Below are 17,245 nucleotides of genomic sequence, written 5' to 3'. Positions count from 1 at the left end.
GTCGAATTGAAAACACAAAGGTCTATGTATTATAAACATGATCAAAAGATGTGTGTCTAAGAAACACCCCTCAGATAAATTCATAATCTGTGTCAATTTAGCAGATTAAGGCCCACCAAGTATCATACTGTCTGCTATATTTCTTCAGCTTCAGATTTCCGTATAGCACTCTCTTGTTCCTTTCCTAGTCTTCTATAGGATTGTGAGTGGTCTTTAACTATCCTATACTTCACAGCTGACATAGTTTTGTATGAGTATGTGGAAAACAATAAAAGCTAACAAACTTTAGCCAGCAAATAGACTGCAGAACGTAGATGAGGGTGACACCTCCACCTCCCCTCCCCCCAAGTGGTGCTGTATGTTAGTTCCATTACTTTTGACAGGGAGAATCGAAGGGGATGTAGCCTTACCTATGACACATAAATGTGATGGGCTAACATCCAGGTATGATTGTTAAACAATTGTTGAACTACATAATAGGACGACACTCAGAGCTACAGTAAAGAGTGGTTATATCGAGTGCAGTAAAATAAATACAATGCAGAAGTCAGATAAAAAAACAGGAATAAATATGAGCTACGGTAGGAGTAGTTATCTCAATATACAGGGTGAATCACCTAAAACTTACACCACAAATATTTTGGAAATGGAAAATACTATTAATGTGCAGTTTTCATAGAATAGGCTGGTAGTCAGGGCTCATATTGTTAGCCAATAAACAGATTGTGAAATATTATATTTTGAAAAGTTCTCACACCGACACTTGCTTATACCATTCAACCTATGTATTTGCTAAATATGATGTTATGTTTGCTTACAGTATTCTTGTGTGTTCCTCGAGTGCAGTGAAAATGCGACAGTCCAAGCAGTAGGTCCTGACCAAGCGATGAGATTTACCAGTGCAGAGAAAGCCAATATGCTCAATGTGTATGGAGAGTGTAGAAAGAATGCAGTACATTCATGTACAGTGTACATGGCAAGATATCCCAACACATGACAAGCATGTCAGCAATTATTTACCAATCCCTTCAACCAGTTATGTGAAATTGTTATTATATCACCTAGACAATATAACAGAAGGAAACAAGTGATGGCAGAAAATGGGGGAAATTAATGTTCTTGCTGCTGTTGTAGTTGATCCACACGTTAGCTCATGTGCTTTCACACAAGGAAGTAGCACAAGTCAGGCATGTATCTTACGCATTATTATCACATCTCTCTCCACCAAGAGCTGCACTGAATGATTATAAGAATCATGTTAACTGCTGTAAATAGGCATTAAGACGGAAATTCCAGATGTATCAGATATCTTGTTTAGTGATGAAGCCACATTTATCAATTATGGCCAGGTAAACCACGAAAACATGTGTTATTGATCTGCAGACAATCCCCGTTGGCTTAGTCATGTAGAACATCTGCATCCATGGAGTGTAAATGTGTGGTGTGGGATAGTGAACTATCAGCTCACAGGCTTGTTTTTCATTGACAGAACACAAGTATCACAGCCTCCTAACAGACCATCTTCCATGGATGCTATAAAACATTCCTCTGCAGACAAGTCAGAACTTGTGGTACCAATATGATGACTGTCCAACCCATATTGCACGTAGTACTGCGAAATGTCTTCACGAATTGTTTCCGTATCACTGGATCGGACACAGAGGACCTGTACCATGGCTGGCCTGTTCCCTCAATTTGATACCTGTAGAATTTTTCCTGTGGAGAAAGCTGAAAGACACTGTCTACAAGGAAGTACCAACTATAATTGATGACATGCACTGATGTATTACTGTAGCCTGCTCGGACATCTCCTCTGAAATGCTTGTACATGTGCAGCAGTCGTTCCTTACCGGACTAGAAGTGTGCATTGCCACAGACAGTGGTCACTTTGAACACAACCTGCCATGGTTAACTGTCTCATTACTAGTCAGAATCCACATTTCTAATGTATGCACTTGTGTTGTTCTTTAGTGTGTGGTACCACATGTACTGTATAAGTGTTGGGTGTGGAAATTTTTCAAAATACGATCTCGTAAACGACTCTCGCTAGAATCTACAAAGAACAGAACTGATATTTTAATTTACCCCACTTTAGATTGTTAATGTCAACAGGCATTGTTCCATTACAAAAAAAGTGTATGTTTGCACAAGAAAAACATTTTCTAAGTATTATTACAATCTGTTGATTTGCCAACAATACAAGCCCCTGACAACCAATCCACTACATGAAAACCACACATCAACAGTACTTTTCATTTCCACAATATTTGTGACGCAAGTTTTGGAGATTCACCCTGTATATTAACAGAATGGGAAGGCAGATTTTAAAATAATATTAAAAGTAATTTCCTGGCAGATTAAAACTGCGTGCCGGACCGAGACTCGAACTCGGGATGTCTGCCTTTCACAGGCAAGTGCTCTACCAACTGAGCTACCCAAGCACGACTCATTCCCTGTCCTCACAGCTTTACTTCTGCCAGTACCTCGTCTCCTACTTTCCAAACTTAACAGTTGGTAGAGCACTTGCCCGCAAAAGGCAAATGTCCAGAGTTCAGGTCTCGGCCTGGCACACAGTTTTAATCTGCCAGGAAGTTTCATATCAGCGCACACTCCACTGCAGATGGAAAAATCTCATTCTAGATATTAAAAGGATATTGTAGCCTACTCTGTTTGTGTGTATGGTGTATTGGAAAAGGTAGGTGAACTTAGAGGGGAAAGGATGAGCCATGCTTGAGAGAAAAAGGCGGATACATGAAGATGGACGGTATCACTGTGGGAAAGTAAAAGACTGTGTAGAGATAATCTTACTGCTGAAAGAAGTGAAACTTAACAGCTACTATATAAGTTGGTACTGTTAGTACCAAGGTTCCTAGAAAGTAATAAGATAGGTGAATTTACCTGAGTTCATTAATCTGTTCCATTTGCCAATTTAAAGATGGATAATAAAGAGGCAAGTGACCTGTGTTTTGCATACTACTCTTTTTGTTTGGTACAACAGATAACTGTTTATATGAAGGTTGACTGAAAAGTAATGACTCCACCTTCGTAACCCTTCAACAGTTGGCAACAATGGTAAGCTATAGTTGGCGGGAGGCCTTAGCATTGAACAGATGTGTTGTTACAGTGTAAAGTGTGGAACCCTGTGCAGACGGTAAGTCAATGCGATTTAAGCAATGTGCAGTCACTAAATTATAGACAGCAGAAGATGTCATCCCAAAGGAGATTCATCAAAGGATGAAAGCAGCTTATGGTGATTGTGTTGATGTGGGTACTGTGTGCCTTATTCTCTCATAAGGCGAGTTCCTCACAAATTTCAAGTCTGTGTGCTTTCATTTCAGGAGTCTGCATCCGGGGTACTCATCGTGCACAGATCTTCCGACAGCCAAGCAAAGCAATAAAGTGACACACATGTTCTTGTAAAATGCCAATTGTGCTTGCAGTTTCTCTCTGAGTGACACGACGATCATCCTGAACCAATCTGTCAACATTATGCTTGTGGAACTTGGTGGTTTCTGTCACATGATGTCCAACTCATTGCTTGTCATGCAGGTCAGATGTTTCCACCTCACCTCAACACTTTTAAACTCACTTGCCCAATGACGCACAGTACTCACGTCAACACAATCTCCATAAACTGCTTTCGTTCTCTGATGAATCTCCTTTGGGGTGACACCTTCTCCTGCCAAGAATTCAATGACTGCATGTTGCTTAAATAACATTGACCGACCATATGCGCAGGTTTCCATACTTGACACTGTAACAACACATCTGTTCAATGATACGGCTTCCTGCCAACTGGAGCTGTAGAGAAGAGGCTATGGAATAAACCAGTACCTGGCGCACACCATTGCTGCCAACTGGTGAAGAGTTACGAAGGTGGAGGCATTACTTTTCAGTCAACCCTCGTAGAACGTCCGACAACAAGGGCTTGTTAATCATTCAACAAGTGACTCCTCTGGTTAGGTGACAGTTTAGTGAATGCAAAGAACTAGTTACCTAACAGGAAAGGTAGCGTTCTCTGTAACAACTACACAGGGCAATATCCCAGTATCGTTTTGTAAGTTTTGCAGAGTCTCATATAATTTTCCTAGAAGAATCTATATCTTTTCTTTAGATTTTTATTGGCGATGGTTGGGTTTATAAGAATTTGCTACAGCAGGTTTGTGTAATTTAGCCCACAGAGGGTTTAATTTGAATGTGGAGTTTACAGAGGAAAAGGTGATAACTGCTGTGTTTCTACCCTCTCCATTTGGCATCAATACTAAAGGTAAAGAACCACTTTTCAAGTGTGGTGAGGAGAAGTCATTGAAGTTCATTCTCCAGAAACAGCTAAGATCTTCATTATCTGAGCCTTCAGTGAAGAACCTGCCAGGGCAGGATCCTTGGGATGATGGAAGTGGGATGGGTACCAATCTTTGAGGTCTAATGTCCTTAGTCTTTCTTCTCGTTTCTGTCTTCTGCTCCTGAGTATCTTGGCTATCCTCCCATTTTACCATATTCAGTAGTCTCAAATTATTAAAATCTGTATTCACAGGCTTGTCCAAGGTTTATGACATGACCAGTAATTTCAAAAAAAGCCCAAGTTGTAGAAGAAATACAGGGTGAGTCAGGAGGAAAAGTACCTGCTTGTATTAATGATTCTGAACAAAAAAACTTCATATGGTCGTATGTCTGGGAAACTACCTCAATAGACTACAAGTGTCCCGTATAAAACTGTTTGTCTCAACTTGCTACCTCAAATTGGCCAACAAAAACTACATAAGCTACAGCGCACGCATATCTAGCGAGTTTTTCAATATTCTCGCGCTTTCTTGACACAAATCATTAGTTCCAGAGAAAAAAATGAGTAGGATCTTTTTTGTGGGAAATTTAATAAAGTATAATTTTGTACTGTGGCATGTTTTTGCTGGAGGGTGCGGCTTTAGAGTTATTCAAGAAAAATTTACAAAAGTGATATTAAATGTGTTCTGTCTTGGAAACCATTCGAAATAGGGCATACACCAATATGAAGTCGTTTGTTCAGAATCACTAATACTATCACCCCTCAAAGCATGTACCTTTCCTCTTGACTCACCCTCTATATTTGATTAGATGAAATATGTACAATCAGACTAAATGTCTTCTGGTCCATAGGTCCTAGTAATGAATAATTCAAGGTGCAAAGCAAAGAAATATAATAAAAATGCTTTAATGATCTATACTGGTGATAAATTTTGATTATCCGAAAATCCCTATTCTTAGTAAAAGAATGATTGTCAGCTAGAAATGTTAAATAACTTAATCCAAGTGAAGTTAAGGCAAACATATGCCTATGGTTGATGGTTTATCAATCAATGTTGAACATTTCACATGTAATAAACATGAATAAGTATATTTATTACAAATGAAATGCTGTTATAGCTGTGACTATACGTCAGATAGACACAAGATTTTGAGACTTCTAGTTAAGAAGTTTAAAATTAGTTTTGAGTTTTGAATGTTTATTGTTTGTTGGCAATTCATAGTAGTGATGACATCAATCGCCTAAGGGGAGGAGGATCTGTAGTGTAACATATAACTTTGGTGAAGTGATGTGTTACATAAGCATTCACTGAACCAATGCATGATGATCGCCAACACAAAAAGTTCATTTTTATAATGAATTAGTATAACCTACTGTTTAAATGCATGTTTTATTTGTCTGCACAAATTACAGAAAGTGAAAGTGAAAGTACCCACGTGATTTACCAACTGACCTGCCTGCACTGTGACACTTTCTATGTGGGAATGACCAGCAACAAACTGTCCATTCGCTTGAATGGACACAGGCAGACAGTGTTTGTTGGTAATGAGGATCACCCTTCAGTATATCCTCTCTTCTCGATATCCGCCAGGCCTCAACCTCCACTAATTTCAAGTGCCGCCGCTCATACCTCACCTGTCTTTCAACAACTTCTTTGCCTCTGTACTTCCGCCTCGACTGACATCTCTGCCCTTACTCTTTGCCTTTAAATATGTCTGCTTGTGTCTGTGTATGTGCGGATGGATGTGTGTGTGTGTGTGTGTGTGTGTGTGTGTGTGTGTGCGCGCGCGCGCGAGTGTACACCTGTCCTTTTTTTCCCCTAAGGGAAGTCTTTCCGCTCCCGGGATTGGAATGACTCCTTACCCTCTCCCTTAAAACCCACATCCTTTCATCTTTCCCTCTCCTTCCTGAAGAAGCAACCATCGGTTGCGAAAGCTAGTAATTCTGTGTGTGTGTATTTGTGTGTTTTGTTCATGTGCCTGTCTGCCGGCGCTTTCCCGCTTGGTAAGTCTTGGAATCTTTGTTTTTAACAAATTACAGAAAGTATAGACATAGAGTATCTGCAAGTTGGAAAACAATATACATTGTTAGACACTCTTGTTGCCTCCTGGTTGGGCAGTTTATTACCTATTGTCAGGTCCTGCCTTGGAGATATGGTGCGAGAATACAGGAAGAGCAATCGTGACAGTGCCTATGACATCAAGAGGACAAGAGAAGATTTGTTATATAGTCACTCAACTGGAATCTGTTAACTATGACAGACCATTTTTGGATATAATCCTTATCAATGTATTTGTGATATCCTCAAAAATAAAGCAGTTTTGTAATGCATGGTACTGTAAACAAGAGTACAATATACTACATCTTGTTCATGAGAAGCAACATATTTATTTAGCAATCTGGATGTTCATTTGTACTCTTAACTTCTAAAAGTAACTGCAGCACTAGACAAAGTTCGATTAGAAGATATTGGCAGGTGTGCAAAATAATAAAGTGAGCAAGACTGGATAACAGCAGCTTGTAGCTGCCAATCAGACTGTATATTGCCATCTGATATCACAAAAAAATGGTTCAAATGGCTCTGAGCACTATGGGACTCAACTGCTGTGGTCATCAGTCCCCTAGAACTTAGAACTACTTAAACCTAACTAACCTAAGGACATTACACACATCTATGCCCGAGGCAAGATTCGAACCTGCGACCGTAGCAGTCTCACAGTTCTGGACTGTGCGCCTAGAACCGCGAGACCACTACGGCCGGCTCTGATATCACAGTCAAGAAGCAGTGGAACATCACAAAGCTCGAACCTTAGATTGACCACTACACGTAAAACAACTAACTGTAATGTCTCTTAAGTCAGACTAGAGTTGCCAAAAGACATGATGAAATATGCTCACTATTTTTATTTACTTAAATTTGGCATATTTTGTGACAGTACCTTTTCCGTGAAATGTTTACAAGTCGATATTTGTATGGCTTCAGTCATCTAGTGGAAGTATGATTCCACAATGCAGTTTTGTCGGCTGCAGAAATGACCTGGTTCAATGCGTTTGCCTCATTTCTGGTGCTTCAAATACCATTTCTTTGAATGTGGTTTCTTCTTAAAGTTTATATAAAAAGGTAGTAACATAATTCATTTTTCCTGTTCACTAGCAAATATTTATAAGGGCGACCTGCTCATTTTTCTACCGTCAACACACACCAAGAGTTCACTGCTGACTGACAACGGTCAAAGACGACTCCAGCATCAAAGACATTTTACACAACACACAAGCTTCCACTTGTAATCAGTCTCCTTGATATTCTTCGTAACATCTACTAATAGATGTATAGCCAAAGCAAAAAAACTATTTACAAACAAAAATAAAAATTGGTAAAACTTCTGCACTGTAGTGAGTATAGAAACACTGTTAACCTGAAATTGGGGAGGCAATAAGGGACATAAAAAATTATGTGATGGCAAACTTCTATAGAATTCTGCTACCTAACAAACAATTGGAATTATTCCTGTTTATGACTGCACCACTTGATGCACTGGACAAGGAAGTTGAAACAAGGTATGAAGAGGATAACTCTTTATGATAGCAAAAATTCCAAATTGCACTCTTCTAAAGCATAGTTTCAACTGGCCACAATTATATTGATTACTATACAATGAGACAACTCCCACAATAAGTAAACAATTGTAGCTCATCTCCAATCATAAATCACTAAAAAGAGATGAACCAGGCATAATGGCATATCAGCCATTACAACACTTCAAAGGGGAAATGGAAATGATTATTATGCAGCATTCAGAATGGTGGTGTGAGAAACAGAAAAACAAATGGGTTTTCAGAAAGTGAAAGGGACTAGTAAAATCATCTTATGGCTGGTCATTAGTAGCACGCATAGACTTGAACAAAGCATATGGCAGTGCCATCTTATTAACATTGGAGAAAAAATTGGAAAAAAAATAAATTAAAATTCCCATGGCCTTCTTAAACAGCATTATATATTTTGTGAGTACCAGAGGAATTCCACATGTAACAGTCTTGGTTCCTCTGTTGTCCAACTTACATACCACAGACATTCATGAATATTCTAACACTATTATATGCAGATAACGTATGTACAAATGCTGAAGACAAAAATTTCCTGACTCGTCAACAAAAAATGGATGCAACCATTATTTGGTAGCACAACTGACCTTGAAATATCCGTCAGTACATCCATCATGGTGACATCTTTACTAGACAGAATTTCAAGTTATAATGTAACTTGTACAACACAACCCCCCTTCCTCTCAGAAGCCCCCCCCCCCTTTCCCACACACACCAGTGAATACTTATCAATGATAAGTTTAAATGCATACATCATATCAGACACGTAATTACAAGATTTGAAGAAGTATGTACTCTTATAAGAGCTATGACTGCAGTATGATGGTATTTCCATCGATGAACAGCTATGACTCTGTACTGTAGCTTAATAGGAACACATGTTGCTTGTGGTAAAATGTGCTACAAATCAGCACCATGCAGCAAACTTAAAAAGAATCATACTGTGACATACAATGCTTTGCATATAGTTACAGGGGCAATAATGTCAAGCTCAAGAAACAAAACGTGGTTGAAGCAAATCAGTCATTGTTAAAACAATCAAAGAATATAACTAAGCAAGAAATTCCTTCTAATGCTATATAATGATGGATATTTGTTTATAGATGCTAACATCCCAATATCAGTGACTTAATATATGGCTGGAATACACTGGGTAAACCAACAGCCTCCATAAGTAAAAGCTGAATATGAAGATATGCAGAAATTGAGGAACACTACAGAAAGATCCACCCCACACCAAACTATAACAGGTGATATGAAGCACTGGCTCTGCAAATTGAGCTTAGGACAATCTTATAACTCTGAAATTACAACATTTGTAGCACATCAGGTATGGAATTTCTTTACTGCTAGAATGAGGACTGCATAATCAACACAGATGTGTCCAAGTCAAGTACAATCAGCTTGGCTATCATCAAAATATATTTTGTGTGCAACATGCACAAGCCTTGTTAGTTTTTAGGGGCCCAGTAGACAGTACTGGATGGTTTGTGCAGGGATTGAGTGGTAGAAGACAATAGAATAGGAAGGTGGAATACAGGACTAGTGAAAGTTGACACCAGGGGGTATGTAAATACAGACAGGTTGCAGGGAGAGTTCCCATCTGTGAAATTCAGAAAAAGTTGAGTACTGTAATGCAACAGAGAACAGTAACAAAGGGAAACTGCAATGGGGTGTAAGATCGAAGAGAAGCCATTTTTTAAGTAATGAAGTAGAAACAGTAACAAAGAAAACAGCACTGGGTCGTAGGATAGAAGAGAAGCCATTTTTACCATAATATGATAGAGAAAAGTAACACTGTAATGTAATGCAGTAGAGAACAGAATTTTTAATGTAATGTGACATAGGACAGTAACATTAGCAGGTTACAAAACAGCTACTGCAAGACTGAATTTGAATCACTGGAACTTCAAGAAATACTTTCAGAGGATCAATCTTAGTGCCACACCCCCACACGCCTGTGGCGAGGAAGATGATCGAAACCATATATTTTACAACATGTTAAAAATATTTAGTACATAAGAAGCATGAAAGTAATCATAGAAAACTTCATCATCAGTTCCCACCCAGTCTCCAACGCGTGTTACATACTAATGATACATCAATGTGTAAACGGTTGTACAAGTTTGTAACCAATACAAACATCTCGTCATGTTGTTGTTGTTGTCTTCAATCCAGAGATTGGTTTGATGCAGCTCTCCATGCTAATCTATCATGGGCAAGCTTCTTCATCTCAAAATAACTATTGCACCCTACATCCATATGAATCTACTTTATGTATCCATCTCTTGGTCTCCCTCTACGATTTTTATCCTCCACGCTGCCCTCCAATACTAAATTGGTGAGTCCTTGATGCCGCAGGATGTGTCCCACCAATCAATCCCTTTTTATGATCAAGTTGTGCCACAAATTCCTCTTCTCCCCAATTCAATTCAGTACCTCCTCATTAGTTACGTGATATATCCATCTAATCTTCAGCATTCTTCTGTAGCACCACATTTCAAAAGTTTCTATTCATTTCTTGTCTTAACTATTTATCATCCATGTTTCACATCCCTACACTCCATACAAATACTTTTAGAAAAGACGACTTCCTAACACTTAAAATACTTAAATCTATACTCGATGTTACCAAATTTATCTTCTTCAGAAACGCTTTCCTTGCCATTGCCAGTCTATATTTTATATCCTCTCTACTTAAACCATCATCAGTTATTTGGATCCCCAAATAGCACAACTCATCTACTACTTTAAGAGTCTCATTTCCTAATCTAATTCCCTCAGCATCACCTGATTTAATGTGACTACATCCCATTATCCTCGTTTTGCTTTTGTTGATGTTCATCTTATATTCTCCTTTCAAGACACTGTCCATTCCATTCAACTGCTCTTGAAGGTCCTTTGCTGTCTCTGACAGAATTACAATGTCATTGGCAAACTGCAAAGTTTTTATTTATTTTCCATGGATTTTAATTCCTACTCCAAAGTTTTCTTTTTTTTCCTTTACTGCCTGCTCAATATAAAGATTGAATAACATCGGGGAGAAGTTACAACCCTGTCTCACTCCCTTCCCAACCACTGCTTCCCTTTCATGTCCCTCGACTCTCATAACTGCCGTCTGATTTCTGCACAAACTGTAAATAGCCTTTTGCTCCCTGTATTTGACCCCTTCAGAATTTGTTAGAGGATATTCCAGTCAGCATTGTCAAAAGCTTTCTTTAACAAGGGAACCTCCCCATCGCACCCTCCTCAGATTTAGTTATAAGTTGGCACAGCGGAGAGGCCTTGAAAAACTGAACACCGATCAATCGAGAAAACAGGAAGGAGTTGTGTCAAAAAAAAGCGCAAAATATACAAACTGAGTAGTCAATGCGCAAGATACGCAATATCAAGGTGAGTGTGAGCTCAGTAGTGCCGTGGTGCTCTGGTTCGCGTGAGCAGCTGTGGAACGAAAGGTCCTTGGTTCAAGTCTTCCCTCATGTGAAAAATTTACTTTCTTTATTTTCGCAAAGTTATGATCTGTCCATTTGTAATTGACGTCTCTGTTCACTGTAATAAGTTTAGTGTCTGTGTTTTGCGATCACACCACAAACTTACAGTTCGGAAAATTTTCATTAACCTCGTTACTGAAGTCGTGAGATATATTTGCTGGATTCATATTGCCCACGGAATACATCACACGTATTTAATGCACTCTCGTCCAAAGTAGCGAACAGTCAATTGCCAGCCAGGAAACCTCGTTCGCAGGAATACTCTCTCATCCGTGGGCTGTAGTCGACTGACGTCGTGTGTTTCGATGTTTGTTTAGGTGTAGCGTCCCCATACTACGGCGCAATTACCTCACATCGGACAGATGGACAGACAGATAATAAATGTCTGAAAATAAAAAAATTAAACTTTTCACTCTAGGTAAGACTTGAACCAAGGACCTTTCGTTTCGCAGCTGCTCACGCTAACAACGGGACCACAGCGCTCCTGAGCACACGTTATCCTCGATGTTGCCTATGTTCGACAGGGACTACTCAGTTTGTATATTTTGCTTATTTTTTCATAGTTCCACACAACTTCTTCCTGTTTTCTCGATTGATCTGTGTTCAGTTTTTCAAGGCCTATCCACTGTGCCAACTTATAACTAAATCTGAGGGAGGTGTCATGGGGAGGTTCCCTTGTAAGTATACAAATACTACAAACCTAGGTTTGCCTTTCCTTAATCTATCTTCTAAGATAAGTCGTAAGGTCAGTATTCAATAATTTTCACACCTGTCAACACCTGCTTTCTTTGGGATTGGAATTATTATTTTCTTCTTGAAGCCTGAGGGCATTTTGCCTATCTCATACACCTTGCTCACCAGATGGTAGAGTTTTGTCAGGGATGGCCCTCCCAAGGCTATCAGTAGTTCTAACGGAATGTTGTCTGCTCCCATATGACATACAAATCTGAATTATTAAACTTAATAAAAGTTGTGCTATACCTCAAACATTTATAACACCTTTAGAAGGAGAACCTAAATATTAATCCCTATAACTTTACATAGACTTATATTCTGCATATAATGTAGATTGAGATGGAAAGAACCTATGCAATGTAAAAGATGAACTCTATAAATTTGTACCGTATTGCCAGTCATTACTTTGTGTAATCTATTTCATATTTTAGTCCTATCAAGTATATGTGTTATGCATTGTGTGTGACAATTTGTATTTTGATCAGTTTATGTAACTTTGTTCTCAAACATCCATTATAATACTGTAAGGTTTTGAATTGTATAAATCATTTGTAAAATGGTTCTATGGACAAATTACAGAGGGGACAAAGACTGCTGGGGAGAACTATACAGAGGGCTTAGGATATAACAAATGAATCATTAATTCATATTTGACACTTTCAACAACAACAACAACAACAACACAGCTCACTACTAAAAGCAAACAGGTATAACCCAACTACACAACATGAACTTGAAAGCAAGCCCAAGACAAAGTTCAGCTAACTCACATGCCAACAGTAGGTGGAGAGCTGACAACAATTTCTGTGTGCAAGTCAGGCATGATAGTTGGAGGTGATGAAAGCACAGTACTGGATGTGAGAACATCTGCTTCTGGCGTCCAGCCTGCAGTGGCGGCAGCAGCTCCCTGCAAGAAAGAGGAGAAAGAAAAAAAAAAAAAAGGATACATGTAATCCTAATAAAGACAGTGTGTTGCAGTCACATTATCAATTAATGACAACACACAATTTTCTAGCACATACACTGAAAAGCCAAAACATAATTAGCACTGTCCACTGTGGTGGTGGACGCTGCCTGGTATCACTGTGGACATGTGATGTGGTAACAAAAGTATGTAAGTGGAGCAGACACAGACAGGTGACCACTGTAACGAAGATACAGACTGCAAACTGGGAAATCCAGTGAGATAAGCGACTCTGACAAAGGACAGGTTATTATTACGCAGAGCCTGTGAACAAGTATATTGAAAGCAGTGAAGCTGGTTGAATGTTCACGTGCTACTGACGTGAGCATCTATGGGAAGAGGAAGAAGGATAGTGAAACTATCGCTAAGCACTAAAGGGTTCGACGTTCACAACACAGATGGACAAACCAGCTATTGAGCAGATAGTCATAATGTTTTGGCTCATCAGGGTACACTGCCATGTTTAAAAAAAAATGCAAGAAATCTAATAAATTAGTAATTCCATGTTATCTTGGACTACATTACCAGTAACAAAGGCAAAAGTCCTGCTGTTAGCTTCTTAATTATATATGAATTAAAATTATTCAGAACTCAGTTATAAGGCGGAAAAGAAACTGTTTTTAATGTAATGCAATAGAGGAATAAAGGGAAATAGCACTGTATTGTAGGCCTCCTTCCCTAAGCTGAAGGAGAATCTGATACACAGTCAATTACACTAAAGAAGAAAATTTAACAAAAATGTAATCCACAATATATACATCAGATAACAGAATCATATCCATTTTTATAAAATATGAGACCTAAATCAATGTCAAATACCACCATCATAACTGATCATAACGCCCGCCACTAAAGTCGCGGCATCGATTTAGGATCGCACGTTCGATGTGTATCGTTTGGACCCCGTGACTTCAAGAGGCAATCATTCTTGGAAATAACCAAAACTTTTAAAGACTAACAAAGAGATAGAGGGGCTGGCCAGTACTTACCTCAGCTAAGTACAGCCGGTAGATACACACAAAACAGACAGGAAATTTACGTTCCTAGCTTTCGGAACAAATGTTCCTTCATCAGGGAGGAGAGAAGGGAAAGAAAGGGAAGAAGGGAAAGTGGATTCAGTTACTCAAAATCCAGGTTATGAAGCAACAGGGAAAGGAAAACAGGGAGGGTAGCAAGGATGGAGGCACGGCTGTCAGAGGGAAGCCAAAGATATTCTACTGGAAGTACTGTGCCAGCTTCAAACCAAAGAGGATGCATACAGAAGTAAAGAGGAATATAGTATAAAGATAAACACAACTATATAAGATGAAAAGATGCGTGAATGGCTAAAGAGGAAAGGGAAAGAGGAGAAGACTGAAGAGTAAATGGGAGTGAGATTGTTTAATGTAGGTTCAGTCCAGGGGGATGGCAGGATGAAAGGATGTGTTGGAGTGCAGGTTCCCATCTCCGCAGTTCAGAGGGACTGGTGTTGGGTGGGAGAAGCCAAATGGCACATACGGTGTAGCACGTTCCTAGGTCCCTAGAATTATGCTGGAGGGCATGCTCCGCTACTGGGTATTGGACATCTCCTAGGCGGACTGTTCTTCTGTGTCCGTTCATGCGCTCAGCCAGTTTAGTTGTTGTCATACCAATGTAAAAGGCTGTGCAGTGCAGGCATGTCAGCAGATAAATGACATGTGTAGTTTCACACGTGGCCCTGCCTTGAATTGTGTATGTTTTACCAGTAGCGGGGCTGGAGTAGGTGGTTGTGAGGGGATGCATGGGGCAGGTTTTGCAGCGGGGTCGGTTACAGGGGTAGGAACCGCTGGGTAGAGAAGGTAGTCTGGGAATATTGTAGGGTTTAACAAAGATGTTACGGAGGTTAGGGGGGCGACGAAAGGCAACTCTGGGTGGTGTGGGGAGAATTTTGTCAAGTGATGATTTCATTTCAGTGGTTGACTTGAGAACGTCATATCCCTGGCAGAGTGATTTGTTGATGTATTCGAGGCCAGGATAATATAATTAAATAACTAAATCGAAGAATGCTATTTAATAGTCACCACAACTACTTGGCTTGGTCAGAATTGCAAAGAAAAAGAAACAGCTTCTTAATACATTAATTTTGCAGTTGTTGTTGTCTTCAGCCCTGAGACTGGTTTGATGCAGCTCTCCACACTACTCTATCCTGTGCAAGCTTCTTCATCTCCCAGTACTTACTGCAACCTACATCCTTATGAATCTGCTTAGTGTATTCAACTCTTGGTCTCCCTCTATGATTTTTACCCTCCACGCTGCCCTCCAATGCTAAATTTGTGATCCCTTGATGCCTCAGAGCATGTCCTATCAACCGGTCCCTTCTTCTTCTCAAGTTGTGCCACAAACTCCTCTTCTCCCCAATTCTATTCAATACCTCCTCATTATTTATGTGATCTGCCCATCTAATCTTCAGCATTCTTCTGTAGCACCACATTTCGAAAGCTTCTATTCTCTTCTTGTCTAAACTATTTATCGTCCATGTTTCACTTCCTTACATGGCTACACTCCATACAAATACTTCCTGACTTCCTGTCACTTAAATCTATACTCAATGTTAACAAATTTCTCTTCTTCAGAAACACTTTCCTTGCCATTGCCAGTCTACATTTTATATCCTCTCTACTTTGACCATCATCAGTTATTTTGCTCCCCAAATAGCAAAACTCCTTTACTACTTTAAGTGTCTCATTTCCTAATCTAATTCCCTCAGCATCACCCGACCCAACTCGACTACACTCCATTATCCTCGTTTTGCTTTTGTTGATGTTCATCTTATATCCTCCTTTCAAGACACTGTCCATTCCGTTCAACTACTCTTCCAAGTCCTTTGCTGTCTCTGACAGAATTACAATGTCATCGGCAAACCTCAATGTTTTTATTTCTTCTCCATGGACTTTAATACCTACTCCAAATTTTTCTTTTGTTTCCTTTACTGCTTGCTCAATATACAGATTGAATAACATCGGGGAGGCCTGATATATGCTTATAAAACTATTTTTATGTAATTACAATGCAATTGCAAGTGAAGCAGAGGGCGCTAAGGTAGTTGGATATAAAGAAAGATGCTAGCCATGCAAACAGAAGAATGGAGATATGAGTATATATTGATTCCAATCATGCCAGTGATCCAGAAATTCGAAGCTCAGTTAGCGGAGTGATTGCAAGAATTTGTGGAGGAGTGGTTACTTGGGTTAGTATGCAGCAACAGTGCATATCACTGTCAGCAACCGAGTCAGAACATTTGGGTGCCAGTGAGTGGGTAAGAGAAGGAATATGGCTATATAAGCTCTGGAATAAATTTCACCTCTGGAGAGTGTTCCTGTTCTTCTTGTTGGTAATGTAAGTGCCATTAAACTGGGCAAAAGCTCTGAATTTCACAAGAGATTGGTGCATACTAATATTTGCATCCACTATATCACAAGATAAAATTTCAAGAAAGTTAGCAAGCCATCAGGCATGTAGAAGGCAATGAGCCACATAGGATGACACAACATGTTCGGGAGATGTCTACTTTTCTTGGACTGCATAGCGTAACAGCATTTCAAGAACAACGAAGACACACTCAATAGTCAGAACAAATTACAAGCTGGAGGGGTCCACTAAGCAGAAAAACAACTGAAGAACAGGGGCCAATGTCACTGAGAAATGAGACAGTCATACAAACAAAATGTTTACACTTTATGCCACATCATAAACCCAAATATGACAGCAGCCAAGAAAATCTCATACCTGATGAAGGGAGTCACAGAAGACATGTACTAAGCTCTTCTGGCAAAAGGTGTAGCAAAAGCACAGGAATTCATCAAGTGGTGACAGGGAATTGAGGAAATGCAACAGGAGTGTGTTGGACAAAAGAGCTATGACTGATTGCAGAATGTGGTCCATAAGGCAGTTGTGGAAGACCACAGTGTACTCACCCATCCCAGATGCCAGGCAGTAACAGGAGACAGACAGCAATTTATGGCAGCTAGATATGTCGGAGTCCGCAGCTCGTGGCCTCGCGGTAGTGTTCTCGCTTACCGAGCACAGGGTCCCAGGTTCGATCCCCGGCGGGGTCAGGGATTTTCACCTGCCTCGAGATGACTGGGTGTTGTTGTGTCATCTTCTTCTTAATTCATCCCCATTATGGTTGGAGGAAGGCAATGGAAACCCACC

At 39.7% G+C, this 17,245-nt stretch overlaps 1 protein-coding gene across 15 annotated transcripts in view; it reads right to left on the bottom strand.

Moving 5' to 3' along the window:
• The window catches only part of LOC126365765 (E3 ubiquitin-protein ligase Arkadia-like), a 323,922-nt gene that overhangs the window by 76,580 nt on the left and 230,097 nt on the right, over positions 1-17,245 (bottom strand). For all 15 annotated transcript variants that reach the window (XM_050008269.1, XM_050008274.1, XM_050008281.1 and 12 more), the window contains one exon: positions 12,882-13,018. In XM_050008269.1, the coding sequence (XP_049864226.1) occupies positions 12,882-13,018 (137 nt within the window). The remainder of the gene's footprint in view (positions 1-12,881; positions 13,019-17,245) is intronic.

Source organism: Schistocerca gregaria, chromosome 4 (assembly GCF_023897955.1).
Source record: "Schistocerca gregaria isolate iqSchGreg1 chromosome 4, iqSchGreg1.2, whole genome shotgun sequence".
NCBI lineage: Eukaryota > Metazoa > Arthropoda > Insecta > Orthoptera > Acrididae > Schistocerca > Schistocerca gregaria.
This window is presented reverse-complemented; position numbering and strand designations above follow the sequence as displayed.